General features: G+C 45.0%; 1 protein-coding gene across 2 annotated transcripts in view; it reads right to left on the bottom strand.

The window, feature by feature from the left end:
* The window catches only part of TMLHE (trimethyllysine hydroxylase, epsilon), a 29,145-nt gene extending 16,964 nt beyond the window's left edge, over positions 1 to 12,181 (bottom strand). Inside the window, exons 1-3 of one of the 2 annotated variants that reach the window (XM_081179114.1) lie at positions 11,920 to 12,181; positions 1,173 to 1,354; positions 396 to 572 (exon numbers count right to left, since the gene is read on the bottom strand). In XM_081179114.1, the coding sequence (XP_081035240.1) occupies positions 396 to 572; positions 1,173 to 1,353 (358 nt within the window). In that variant the 5' untranslated portion in view covers position 1,354; positions 11,920 to 12,181. Of the gene's footprint in view, positions 1 to 395; positions 573 to 1,172; positions 1,355 to 5,355; positions 5,638 to 11,919 lie in introns of those variants that run through there. The other variant, XM_081179115.1, reaches the window with a different exon arrangement.
* Between the last annotated feature and the right edge of the window lie 2,922 nt (positions 12,182 to 15,103).

The following is a 15,103-nucleotide window of genomic DNA, read 5'->3' as shown; positions in this document are numbered from 1 at the left end:
TACGGTACTTGCTATTAGTGTTCTGGCTGTAACAGAACCATATTTGAACTTATTTTATTATGACTTACTATTAAATCCTTAAGAAACCCTATGGACTCCTTCTGTGTTGGATTTCTTTTTTTATTAAAAAAAATACTTTGTAGGAATCTTTAAGAAGCAAATTCTTGGTATCAGGATCGCTAGCAAAGTCATGAAGATGGGTGTGAACCTTTTACAGGTTCCTTTTCTTTAGATGTTCAAAGAACTTCAAGGTTCCTCTTCTTTTACCACAAGTAAACGGAAAAAGCCTCTTGGTTTCTTCTTTACTCAAGTTGTGCTCTTGAGAAATCCTTCTCTGCATCCTCCCCTGCTCCCTCCTCGTCTAAACCCCAGAAAACAACGCTCCATGGACTCACAGGTAAGAAAGAGTGTTGTTTCATCCACACGGACGCTCTTTGGCCTGATGCACAGATCCACACTGGCTGTGTCCAAGCTGCGCTGGTTGGTCTTGGTATTGTAGCAGGAAGCAGAGCGGCAGTGATCACGTAGCCAGACGTAGTCAAAGCGCATGAGGACATCCCCATATTTCAGCTCTAGGAAAGACACATGCACACACCACTGGCTAAATGCAAGAAACAATAAGGAGGATTTTCTTCCAAATGAAATCCCATTCTTTGCCAGAAACATTTAATAGCAGTTAATTTAGGTCACATGTATCCCACACATTTAAAGCAACCCCAAAGAATCCCAGGACCTGGAGCTCCCACAGCCATGACTATTATACAGTGGTATGAATATGCTTCAAATGTACAATATGGATGTGACCTTCTAATAACAAACACATTCTGCAAGCGTGCATGGCAACACAGCCAAGACGGCACCAACTGGCCCGCAAGAAGTCAGCATCAAGCAAGCTTGGGGGAATTCCGAGGTTTACAAAAGTACAAAAAACTCTGGGGGAGGGAGACCCTAAAGAAAAAGAGGACTCACACAGCTCAGTGAAGGCTGAGTTTGCTCTATAGGCATGGAATGCTGATTGACTAACTGCATGGAGGGGAAAACTGAATGTCCTAAGAAAGCAGCACGGCTGGCTGGCATCTTGAATGGAAGCGCTTTTGCCCAGGAAGCCACTCACATGCTCTGACTTTCATCCTTCCCAGCCCTTCAAAGCCCCTCACCCCCAGCATACTTACCCAAGTGATCATCGTTTAACTGCCAGGCACACTTCAGCGACTCTGGGGCTGTGTGATGCCAACGGGTCAGACTTGGAAGGGTTTTCCTGAAGTTGAGCAGCCATGGCACCCGGCATCTGGGACTTTTCTTCAGTAGCCACTGGGAGCTAGAGAGCAGGTGAATCAGCTGACGACCCCACATCCTGGAAAAGGGAGACCAAACAGGGAGAGACCCTCACTCACATGTGCCATTGTTAGAAAGAGTTTTGAAACCACACTGCAATCCATGCTTGACGCTCTGCGTGCAAGGAGCTGTGTGTGAGAGACGATATAAGAAGAGAAAGACACTTTGGGTGAAACCCTGGATTACAGCTGCGCCCCCTGATATGCAGCTGGTCTCTTGGGGGGGGAACCTGCAGCATCCTCAGCCAAGATGCTGATTTGGGGGGTTGCTGCTGGGTTGTCCTTTTCATATGAACAGGTAAGCAGGGCTGTTGTGCAACAGAATTCCATGCAGCTGAAAATACCTGACCTCCCTCCCAACCAACCCTATGTGGGGTTTATCCGCATTCACCTGGAGGGGAACCTTTAGAACAATCAAGAGTTCTGTGCAATGAAGAGATAAGGCCAAGGCCATGTTGTGGGTTAATGATCACACCCACATCTCAGACACTTGCTAAATCAGACTGCAATTGGGAGACTGCTGTTCTGGGTGGTAATGCGACTTGAGTGTGTCAGCTGCTAGGTTGTGTGATGACAGCAGGAAAGAGAATTAGGCCAGTAGCTCTTGGGTCTTTTGCTGGCAATAGTCACGTAAACGGCCTGCTGCAATCAATCAGTCCTCTGCACCTGGCAATTATATGCTAGGAACCATGGTGTGGCATGGCAGCACACGTCCTGCTAACTTGATCTGCTGGGAGACATGATTGAGTAGAGAGTGGCTGCAAATAAGCACCTGCTGAAGTGGATTTAGGAACATACAGGGTTGTCAGATTATCAAGTCAGAGTACTTGTTCATATAGTTCATTATTGCCTATTCTGACTGGCAGAGCTGTACAGGGTCTCAGGAACAGATTATAGCCCAGTGGTTAAACACATGCTTTTCATACAGAAGGTGTCAATCTCCATCATCTCCAAGTAAGGCAGGGAAAGATTCCTGCCTGAAACCCTTGAGAGCTACTGCCAGTCAGTGCAGACAACACTGAGTTAGATGGATCAATAGTCTGGCTTGGGGTAAAGCAGCTTCCCATGTTCTCATATGTGGTGTTCTTACCTGCAAGAACACTCCCACTCTTCCCAAATCTTAGTGACAACCAAGCAGGGATTTCTCAATGCCAGCAGCATCCTTACTGGACTACTGGTTTAGGTCACACAACAGAGAGGTCAAATAGGTATTTTAATCTTTATGGCGGTATTTCACAAAGTTATGCAACTGACTTTATATCTCAGCTCAAGGCAAAAACCAGAACTGGTATGTTAGTGATGGAAAGAAAACACAACAGGAGGGGGGAAGGAGGGCTGCAGAAAGTTGCTCATAACTGTAGAAAAACTCCAAAAGCAGGACCCAGAGCACTAATTCAAGCATTTTCACAGCAATTATTTTGTGACCATGCTAGCATGAGATGTAAGGTTTGGCAGGGTCTAAACATTCATTTCATCCAAGGCTGGTTCAAGACATTTTGGCACTTGAGATGAACCACAAAGATCTACACTGGGAACAAGGGGGGAATGCAGCCGCAGCAATACTGAGCAATGCATTCATTGCAGGTTGGATCTGCTGCCCCTATGGATTCTGACACCTGAGGCGGTCACCTCATCTTGCCTCATGGGTGGGCCAACCCTCCTTTCATCTACTAAGAACTTCAATCCTAGGTACATTTACTGGCCAGCTGCAATTCCCAGCATTTTAATCTTATCCGTATTATAATTTTGTTGTTTTTATTAAATTTCTATACCGCCCTTCATCTGAGGATCACGGGGCAGTTTACAATATGCATTGTTGGTACAGCACCACTAGAACATGAGAACCAAGTTAAACAGACCAAAACAACCAACTGGGTTCAATTCCCAGCATCTCTAGGTATGGCTGAGAATAATTCCCTGCCTGAAACCCTGAGATCCACACTGCCAGGCAGCTAGATGAACCAATGTATAGTAGATGAACTCAGTACAGTGGTACCTTGGGTTACATATGCTTCAGGTTACATACACTTCAGGTTACACACTCCGCTAACCCAGAAATAGTGCTTCAGGTTAAGAACTTTGATTCAAGATAAGAACAGAAATCGTGCTCTGGCGGCGGCGGCAGGAGGCCCCATTAGCTAAAGTGGTGCTTCAGGTTAAGAACAGTTTCAGGTTAAGAACGGACCTCCGGAACGAATTAAGTACTTAACCCGAGGTACCACTGTATAGTATAAGGAAGCTCCCTATGTTTGCAGTGTAACAGGCAGCTCAGTGGTAGATGCATCATTTCCATTTCACGTTCAAGCCCTGATATCCCCAGATAGGTTTCCTGCCTGAAACCCTGGAGAACAGCTGCCAGTTAGCGCAGACAAAACCAAGCTAGATACACCAAAGGTTCAACTGTATACAAGTCAGTTTCCTATTACAGCTTTTTAAAGAGAGTTGACAAAGAAGATACCGTGAAGCAATTCACATGAAGAGCATAACATACACATCAGAGTTCACATTTATCATCAACAGATAAGTTAGCAAGAATGATTCTTACCTTTGCTCAAAGCTGACCCTTTGAGACTCTCACATTATCGATGAGTGGTTACCTGCTAGACTGTGGCTATGATGCTGCTCTCAAAGCATAAAGCAGGGGACATGATATACTTTTATCAGACTGATTTTTGCTGCTACAAGAAGTTGCAAACTTTCAAGTTTCTGGTGAATTGCCTGTTGGCAGCAAAGACGTATTTTTCAACCACCTGCTTTCTATTGCCGAGGTTCTGCGCCTTTTCTTGTTTTGTTTAACCAAGAGTGCTGTGAAATGCAAAAGCTTGTATTTTTTTCCAATGCCAACTTAAGCTTGTCTGATAAAAAAGTCCCTTTAATCAAAGACAGCAAGAAAAACCACTTCTGCTATGTTCTCCTAATGCATTTGCTCCCAAAACTCTTTCCAAAGGGAAAAGAAACTAATTCACACATTGATAAAATGCAAACATAAAACACAGAGAAAAATATGATCCTTGTGTTAAATCAAGAGAGGATCAACAGAGCACTCAGTACCATAAACTGCAGAATTAGCTCTTAGATCCCCACTTTCGATTCCTAGAAAGCAGCTCAAGAGAGAAAAACAAACCTGAAGAGTGGAATTGCTCATTTCGACATGAAGTTTCTCTAAGCATCAATGAGATATTTGAATGACTATAATTCCAAGAGCCTAACGGGCATGAATGCATGTGCAGAAACTGAACAGAAAGTTGTTACAAACCTATGCTTGCTCCAACAAACCTGCCAACAAGACTCTCCTGTGTTGCCAAGAGCCTGGAGTTAAAAGCTGTTATCTCCTTCCCCACACACAGTCTCTGTCACCTTTCCCGTTCCAGTATCAAAGGTTGCCAGAGACGGACTGAATATATTTCACAGCTAAAGGGCTCACAGCCCTTGATCTAATCAGTCCAGGCGATTCTGTATATTCAATTCCATGCATGAGAGGCTGGTTACCAGGGGAAGATTGGGCAGAGCCCAACCATTATTTTTGCTCCTGCACTGCTTAAGTGCCCACAGTATCTTTGCAAGAGAGGAAAATGGGGAGAAAAGCAGAACTAAATGACCACACGTCTGGCGACCCCTTGGCTACCCCCACCAGGTCCAGTGATTACCAGCTGGCACTGATCCCAGGTGCTCGTGGCTCACATCCAGAGATTTTGCATGCACCTTTAACCTTTACAATAATTCAGCATGTTTAAGGAGCCAAAGGCTGGCAGACACACAGAGATCAACGATGGAAATTTGCATCAGCCACCAATCATGGCAATTTACATACAATGTACAAACATATACACAACTGAGGAGATAAAATTGCCAAATTAAATTTAGAATTAGAAATCAAGGGGAACAACATGGCTCTTACAATGACCAGTAGGTAACAGAAAGAGTTCAGAGGTAAATTTTCTGTTATCCTCAACATCCCTGAACACTTCCTTGTTTTTTAGGGAAAGGCTGGGCAATTACTTTGTCGTCAAGCAAAGTTTACCTCCGAGCTTCAGCTGAACATAAGCAGGATGAAATCCGCAGCTCATTCCAACCAAGTACAAACTCAGTGATGATCTGGAGTGTTTAAGGGAAGGAAGTGGTCATCTCCTTTGTGCGGACAAGAGACTCTTGCTTCAAGGGGGCCAGACTGTGCTGGGTCTGACCCAAGAGGTGAAAGGTGAGATGGAATAAAGGAGAGTGATCAAGAATTGTCAGAAAATCCAAAAACAGCAGAAAGGACCAGCCATGCCTAGGGCACGTATTCTTGGGGCAAGAGCAGAATTTGAGGAAAAGGCAGGAAGGCAGTGCAGCTGCAGCCCGTGGGAAGCTGCTGAGAAACAGAACAGCTTCCCTGTGATGATCTAAGGAGGGGGAAACTGTCCTCCAGCTACCAGTATATCCCCTCCCTGAAGTTGGTCAGAGGTCAAGGCAGCTTATTGGTGGTTTTTTTAAAAAAATAATTGAAAAAGCAAAGCAAAGCAAAGAGCTAAGTGCTTTCCAAGGGGGAAAAATGAAATAAAATAAAAGGAAGGCCATGGTGACTTCAGGTCTCCAGAGAGGCTTTTTGCTCTGTTTGCACAGAGGATGCTGTGACTACGAAAAATACAGCATGATAGGTTCCAAGAGTTTCACATATAAACAAAAACACATATATTCAAACACTTGGAACCAACTATCCTCGCACAAGCAACCTGAGGCTTCTGGAGCTTGCTTACCAAAAGATTTACACCCCTAACCAAGACAGAAAGCTTAAAAGCTCCTTTCCAACTGGTTTCCCCATCTCTCTGCCAAGATATCCTGGCAAGGCTATCTGCAGAGGCAAATTTAGGGTAGTATGGCTGGTTCAGTTAAACTGGCTGCAGACCATCAAGGGTGCTGCAACTATGATGCAGAATGGAAGGGGGGTGGTATTTGTCAAATTTTGGTATCCCACATAGGATCTGCTGAAATTTGAGACCCCCAGGTCTGTCACTGAAATCCAAGTTCCTGCACACTCTTGCAAGTGCATCCTAGGCCTGGTGCATAGAGAGGGCCTTGCTTCTCCAGCAAGGCAAAACGAAAAAACAAAACAAATCCTGCACAAAACGAGATTTGAAGCTCTCAGATTTTCTTGCACTTAAAATGTGAAATTTCAACTGCACATGGTTAAAATTGCACAAGTTAAATGTGCATAAGATGTGATCATATTGTATAACAACTGGGCTGCTGCAAAGCTACAACAACACTGCAGTAACATAGATGCATGCACCCACCTCCAACTCCAAAGGCGCTTTCTAAGTCAGGGTTCCACTCAGCTCACATTTCATACCTTCCTCTGAGATACTACAGGGTAGCCCAAAAGTAGGTATACTTTTAAGAAAAACGAATGATTTTTTTTTCTTTACTGATATCGTGAATGATGAAAACAAAGAAAGTGGATTCCAAAGCAGTACCTGTACACTTACTTTTGGTTCATCCTGTATCAGATGTTAAGATAGGTGGAAGGAGAACCTTTATCCATAGAGCAAGACTGGCCCTCCCTTGAGGGCGTCTAGTACTGGGTAGGTTCAGAAGCAAAAGCAGGCGCAGCAACAGAATTGACTTCTTGTGTGGCTGGTACGTTCCAGCCACACAAGTCCAAGGTTTCTACACCGCTCACATCTCTTCAACCTTTATCCAATTGAGCAAATTTCAGTCAGGGAAAAGAGTGGAGAGTAAGGCTGGTAAGGGGTGTGGCCTGAGGCGAATCTTAAGGGCCAGATCGAGAGGTTTGGAGGGCCACACCCATGTGAGGGGCTTACGCAAGCCAGTGCCTTCTCCTTTAATGTAATATTTAAACTGACCCTCAACATTTCACGGATCCTGGAGACCACAACTTTCCCTTTTAGTGCAGCTTTTGAGCCATAGTGGTTGCTCATTTTCCAAAGTGGTATTCACTGCTATGGTTAAATTATTTTGGTGGCTCTGTCTCTCTCTCTCGTTTTTCAGCATTTAATGACTGCCTTTCTGTATTTATTAGAGTTTTCAAACTGTTTTTTAAGTTGTTAAGTTAGGCATAGGTATGAAAATGAATAAACAAGTAAAAACCTATGGGTGCTTTTACTAGAGAACTGATTACGTTTGCAAGCATAGGTGTCACCATCCAGTTACTGTTGAATTGCTGTTTCATCATGAAGGGTTCAGATGTCTGGATGGCTGACAGCACACAACTAGTGATGTGGCTTTGCCCCCCAAAAAACCAATTGGAAAATTGCCAGGGGAACCACCTATGTAAATCAGGCTAATTTGCATGGTCTGATTTGAGTGATTTACATATTTTTTTGGTGCATATCAGAAAATTTTCCGATGCCATCCACAAGCAGTCAAATTCACCATGTTTATTTTAACTGTATTTAGTAAGCAAAGATTTCAAAAAGTACTCTGTGCCAGTCTTTTGTCGGGATGCACAAAAGCATTTGAGCTCAAATATCTGAAGGGTAAATTGAAAGCTTACTTAATGTGGTTTAAATGTTACATTTTGCAGAATGTTTTACTGGAACGTTTATGAAAATGAAATGACAATAGCAAGGGTTTCCTTTACATTGTTTAAAAACTACTAAAGTACTGAAAGCCGTTGACACACTAATAAACTTTAGCAACCCAAAGAACTGTGTGCGATATGCTGACTCGCAAATTTGCTAGGGATAATCACCTGAAAAACATTAATTACAGCTCTGGAGCTGCCAAGTTTGCCTAATATTATCCATTGTTACTAATAAACTTATGAAACACAATTTTCGGCAGGGGGGGAAAGCACTGGAATTTTCCTGCCTCAAATCACTGACTGCCATGATGGTTCAGGTTGATGAGAGTTGGGAGTCCAATAACATCAGCAAGACTAGAGATTCTTCACTCCTGATTACACATATACAAAATTTAAAAACCCAGCCATGGACTGATGGCAAAAGAAAACCATGCCAAGAAGATTAACATATCATCATGTATTACAAGAAGTTTATTTAGTACCGGCAGTGTGTTAAATACTTCATGGAACACAGAAGTTATCTAGCAATGCCTAGAGGATTTAGGAATATAGGAAACTGTCTTAGACCATTTGTCCATCTAGCTCAATATTCTCTACACTGACTGGAAGAGAGTTTCAGGCAGAAGAGGCTCCCAAACGCACCTGGAAATGCCATGGTTTGAACCTGGGACCTTCTGCCTAACTTGTGGACGTATGATCAAGGATTGTCAAAGTGTAATCAGAATGGGGAGTCCTCTTATAGCAATGGGGGGTCAGGTAAACTATGACGAGGTGGTTCAGCCACAAGCTTTCACAACCTGGGACCTTCCAGGTGTTTTGGACTACAACTCTCACCATTCCTGACCATGGAATGGACCATGTTTGCTGGGACCGATGGGAGTTGGATTCTAGGACATTTGGATGGCTCCAGGGTTGGGGAGGGCTGTGTACACTCTGTTCTGCTCTGCAATTAAAGCAAGCCACAGCTAAGATGATAGAAGGGTACACTGATAACTTAGCAGATGGCAAGGCACCTGCAGAGCACAGAGAAGCTACATTAGGATCAGGCCAGTAAGTCTGGACTGACTCACAGCGACACTAAAAGCCATGTAACATTCAGCAGAGCTCAGATTTACTTCCAGGTGCTTCAGCAGCTCAAAAAAATTATGTGCCAGACAAACATAAAAAAAGCCAGGCAAGTCTTTGTTCCTGCCTGACATCCCTTCTCTGGCAACTTCAAACACACTTTCCAATAGCTTACAGGCAACCACCATTTTGCACGGGGGTTCCTTTCCTGACCCCCACTGGTGTCGGCAGAGCAAGTGTGAGCCAGCATGATGCTTGCGTGCACAGTTGTGCGTCAATTGGGCATGCCTGAAACGGTTGCTGCCTGTAGTTTATTTTTAAACACTGTATATATACTGCTTAATTGTAATAAAACTGCAAAGCCATTTGGGGTAGCCAACATGGTACCTTTAAGAAGTTGTTGAACTCCAATTCCCATCAGTCCTACCAAGCATTGCCATTAATCAGGGATGATGGGAGTTGTGGTCCAACAACACCTGGAGGGCACCATGTTGGGTACTTCTAGCAAGAAGGCAACTTAATGTCCTTTCCTGTTCATGGGACATTAAGTTGCCTTCTTGCTAGAAGCCAGATATTTTTATTTCATCAGTTACTCATCCAGATCAGGGGTGCACAACCTGTGGCATTCCAGATGTTTCTGGACTACAACTCCCATCAGCCCCAGCCAGCCTAGCCAGTGATCAGGGATGATGAGAGGTGTAGTCCAACATTTGGAGGGTCTCAGGTTGTGCACCCCTGATCTGGAGGTTCCCTATGTTGGGAAACTATGTACGTGCAGATACTCACACAGAGCCAATTAAGGTTTGGCAGACAGCCAGAAGGCAATCTGAAGGAGTAAATCTGCCTGGAGATAACAGAGGCATTGAGACCGCTCCCTGATTGGTCAAGCTCTCTCAAGGGAGTGATAATTAATGGCCTACTAACTGGTAGTTGAGAGTTTTGGAGTTCAGTGTGTCAGTCAGTGTAGGAGTTGTGAGTCGTGTATGAGAGAGCTAGCTAAAGATCTGTGTTCTGTTCCTGTAAATAGTCCACTGTATATAATAAACACCTAACTATTCCTGGTTCCTGCTTCGTCTATCCTGTCTGCAGCCAAGCTGCCAATTGCTTCCGTGGATTCTGTGTGTACTCTGCTAGGTCTGGCTAACGTCCTGCAACTAGTCAGAAAGTTGCGAAACACCAATAGGTTTTGCCAATACCCTATCCCTGGTATGAAGAGTGGGATAATGGCTTGGAAATCAGGGAAAACAAGGAATAAATCATTCAGTTGTGGCAAAGGCTACTTCAGTGATGGGAGATGCATGCTGCACGCAAATGATTCTAGTCCAATTCCTGAGTTAGCAGATTAAAAGGTGCTAGGAAGGAAGCCCATGAAAGACCTTTGTTCAAATCTTAAAGAGCCATAACCCAACATCTGTCATGTTCTTCTCCTCATCAGAGTTGTGCCATGTGCCTTAATGCAGTAGAAAGCTAGCAGGTCGTAGTTCTTAGCACCCAGCAGTTCCTTATATGCAGATGGAAAAGAGTGGAAGGGAAAGAATAGTGTGAAATGTATTAGAGGGGAAGAAATAAAAGCTGCTTGTAGAATGCTAGGCTGAAGCAAACAGGCTTTTGCAGTAGTCAAAATGAGTACAGTGGTACCTCGGGTTAAGAACTTAATTTGTTCTGGAGGTCTGTTCTTAACCTGAAACTGTTCTTAACCTGAGGCACCACTTTAGCCAATGGGCCTCCCGCCGCCACCACGCAATTTCTGTTCTCATCCTGAAGCAAAGCTCTTAACCCGAGGTACTATTTCTGGGTTAACGGAGTCTGTAAACTGAAGCGTCTGTAACCTGAGGTACCACTGTATTCCGCTTGCACAAAATGTCCTAGTGAAATGCTGGTAGAAATGACATTTTGTTAGAGCCAAGGTAAATAGCAGAAAGAGTTATACATATTTATTTCCATTGAAAATAGTCAAGAGGGGAGCATGGCTACTCCGTTAAACAAATATGGACTACACAAGTCATTAGCATGAGTGCAGAGGCACCTCAACCAATCTCTTTGTGTGGCCCCTGACAATATACCGTAAACATATAGCCCACAACTTGAACAAATGACAAAAAAACCCCTCCTTTCTCAGTTCTGACTTGCATTGGAGACAGCAGCAGAGGAGGTACAGAGGGAGCATGATTCATCCCAAGCAGATACATTGTGGGGAACGTATTTGATGCTAATAAAAACATGAGTACATCCGTTAGAATTGCAAGGGAGAGCTTCCCAGGCAAACCCTTCCATCTAGATATGCCCCAGGATAGACATCTCAGCATTCCTTTCGAGAATCAAGCAACAGGTTTGGTAGGATTTGATTTTTGTGTGCCAGATTCAGCTATACAAGCATGCCACCAAGTCATGAAATTTGGCTTTCATGATGTGTTTTTCTGCCTTTATTTCCTCTCATTATCTGCTATCTATTTATTTGGAAAATACTATCTCTGCACTGCTCCTATGATTATGTTTTCTTCTTTGTACTTTTGAATTTACATTAATAAAAACCCCACCCCCTGTAAAACCCACCAACAGATACCACTATTTCATATCTAAACAAGAAGTGGCGGGGGGGGGGCGTAGAGCGCTGTCTGCCTATGGGCTGCAATTCTGCCACTTACTCGGGAGTAACCCTCAGTGACTGACAATAGGACTTACTTCTGAGGAAACTGAACAAACACGCACGGCGCTCTACACCAGCTGCCCTTTTCTCCCCCCCCCCCCAATCCCTTATGAGTTGTGACTTTTTTTCGGCGTGGGAAATGCACTCTGGGCGAGTTCAGAGGCACTTTCTCCTGGGGGCTCACATGTCCTACCGGCGAGCGGTCTCAATTAAGCGCAATAAAAGGCACCCCCACGAATGCTTCCGAAGTTCTGTACCCCCCTCCCCACCCCAGCTCCCCTTTCCCCTTCACTGTTACTGCTGCGCGCACACGCCCCCCCACCCCCCGCTTTCAGCTCAGCATCCCTTACCTTCAAAGGTATCCGCACCTCTAGAAGACCGACCCGCCCCTGCAGGAGGAGGAGGAACCCAGCGACCATAGAGTGCGCGGGGCAGAGTGGTCTCAGGAAAATAACTCTTTTGGGAAAAGCAAAGAGGAAAGTCATAATGAAACTGTTAAGTCACGTCCGGTTGCTATTTTAACCGTTGGTGCGACCAAGGCTCAGAGACAGAACGGGGTTGGGGGGCGCTCCACCGTGTGGCATTGCTGTCCGTGCCCCGCACATGGCGGCCATCCCACGGGAGAAGGAACACCTGGCTGTAATCCTGCCCCCTATGTAGATCGATGATTGTAGGGCTCTTTGGAGTTAGTTGGCCGCTCGGTTCAAGGGGCTGCAGTCTCTGCGTATCGGTTTCCGGTTCTTGACAGCAGCTGTTAGGCTCCTCCATGTGCGGGGCAGGAGCTGCGGGAAAGGCATAGGGAGTTAACGATAAAATGTAAGGATCTGGCGAAGCCGGCGTAATCAGAGGCACTTTGTTGTTGTTGTTGCTCCAGTGTTCCCGGGACATTTTTTCGTTTCGTGTTTGCTTCAGTGTTTGCATTCTGTTTTTGCCGAAGAGCAATCCCAGACTGGTTGTCAATAACATAGGCCATAGAAACTCCCTTCAAAACACTACCAAAAACTTTGTCACGTAAATGCAAAACTAAACAACACACACAACGTGACAGGCTGTATGTAACTATATAAATTCTTTTTTAAAAAAATTAAAAATACGATTCAACATATCATATCAAAGTATGTGGTTCTGTAGACTGACTTATCATACAAACAAAACATATTATAAGAAATTAAGAGTCCAGCAGTTTGACCAGGAGATACAATCTATTTAGTTCTTATGTTAGCAATATCCACGATGTGGAATTCTTATATCAGTCTTGTAATGTTCCACGTGAAGATGCTTTTAAGAATTCTGGCGTTCCTTGTATACAGGTGTAAGACGAAAGACTTAGAACTTTTGTCTGAAACCTGCATACAAGGAACACCAGAATTCTTAAAAGATTGATATAAGAATTGTATCTCCAGGTCAATGATATGATATGTTGAATTGCATTTTTTAAAGAATTAAAAAGAATTTTAAAAAAGAATTTATATACAGTAGTTACATGCAGCCTGTCACGTTGTGTGTGTTGCATAGAAACTCCCTGGCAAGGAGGGGAAGCTCCATTTTGTGGTTCAGCTCCTGCCAAAATGTCTTGGGCTGGCCCTGGTCATAGGCCATTGCCATCATCAGGCTGCCATACTCCTGCACAGAGCAGGTCCTCCTCTTCCTCCTGGTTGCTGCCTGTTCACTTTCCTTCTCCCAAACATGCAAAATCCTGGGTGAGCTGAGCAGGGGTCCAGGGAGCCCTGTGGGAATGGGCAAAGTGGTGGTTCCATAGCAGTGGTTACAGCAGCAAAGAGGCTCTGTGAATGACCTCAGCATCTACAGGAGCACTTCCATGTGGGACAATGAGCTGGCAGAAGTTGACCAGTCCTTACAGAAAAACTGGCACTCCATACACTTGTTTCCTGTTCCCCGCCTACCGCTGGTCAGCCGTCTGTTCCCCTTCTGCTCAGTACCACTGTCCTCTGCCTCCTTGTGGGCATCTGCGCCAGCGGCAAAAGGGAAGAGGAAGGGCAGCAGCAACTGCCCCAGGTGTGTGAAAGGAGGAGGCTGAGTCACTTACTCTATCACCTCCTGACTCTAGGTGAGGTTTGGGCCCAGACCATTGAACAAGCCAGGGGAAGACGCAACAGTGTGATGTAGTGGTTAGAGTGCGGGTCCAGGACATGAGAGGGTTCAAATCCCCTCTGGGCCAAAAAAACTCACAGGGGTAAACTTGGGCCGGGAGCTGCCTCTCAGCCTATGCCTATCTCACAGGGCTGAATGAGGAGAGGATCATGGAGCCACCTTATTTATTTCATTTCATTTCTTTATTTATTTATACCCCCCCTTTCCTGGCCAAGACCAGGCTCAGGGCAGCTAACATCAAGTACAAAAACAATTAATTAAAATACAACTTAAAAGCAGGATTAAAGTACAACTTAAAATGCAGCCTCATTTCAGTGGAAGCCCTTGAGCTCCTTGGAGGTGAAAGTGGGATATGTATGCAATAAATAATAACGAGAGGGGGGGGCGATAACACAAAGGGAAGAATTCTCTGGGAAAGCCAAGCAACACCCTTGACAACCCCAATTTTTGTGGCTGCCTGCCATCCCCGCCCCCCGCCCCCCAGTGCAAGGCTCTGCCTTGGCTCTGCTGACCAGCAGTAGGAGGGAGACAGAGGCGAACAGGCAGCAGAGGCAGCCCGGTAGGGCCTCCAGGGAGGTCTGGTTTTTTTGGGGGGAGGGGGGTCTCCAGGGAACAAAACGGGAGAAAACGGCTCCAAGCACAGCACAGCTGACTGCCCTCCTGTGGACGTCCGTGAAAAAAAGCCACAGAGTAAAAAATGACTCGGTTGCTCCACAAGGAGGCAGCAGCAGCAACAGTGACTGCTGGTCCCCTCCACCCCCTTTGCCCATCGCCCACCCTCGGCCACTGTCCCACCAGCAGGGATGGCAGTTGTGGGGGCAGCAGGGAGGGAGAGTTGCAGGGAGGACTGGCAGCCAACACCTTCCCCCGGGCCTGGGTGATGGGAGGGTTAAGGAGCTTTCCTGCCTTTCAGCAAGGCTTGCACAGGTTTGGAGGGGACCCCACTTTGCGGGGAGTGGGGGTGTTCGTAGTAAATTATCCTTTTCAGCAACTGATGTTGGTTGAATGGTAGTCTGGTTTTGCTGTAAGGACCGCAAACCTCTGGGCAGGTCAGGAGCCCTATATGCACAAGTGCTAAGGACATCCTCCACCCCTGCTTTTGCTGCAATTATTGATTATTGTTTTTGCAGATTGCTATCTTGTAAAAATGAAATGATGTTTTAAATACATCCTAACTCTCTGCATACAGTATTCAATTTTGTTTGTCAGGCAATAATGCAAAAAAAGTGCTAAGAGTGTTGTGGGCTCAGGTAGTTCCTAATTCACGTAATGCCACAGACATTATTTGTATGGGCATTTTAATGCACTGTAAGATATATGTTCTACCACGTTACTGTTATTTATTGTTTGTAAGCCGCTTTGGGATTTTTTGAATGAAAAGTGTCATAGAAATAAAATCCATCCATCCAAACCTTCTGCCTA

This window comes from Podarcis bocagei, assembly GCF_964188305.1.
Source record: "Podarcis bocagei genome assembly, chromosome: Z".
NCBI classification, from domain to species: domain Eukaryota; kingdom Metazoa; phylum Chordata; class Lepidosauria; order Squamata; family Lacertidae; genus Podarcis; species Podarcis bocagei.
Note: the sequence above shows the minus strand (reverse complement) of the source record. Positions and strands in the feature narration are given on the sequence as shown.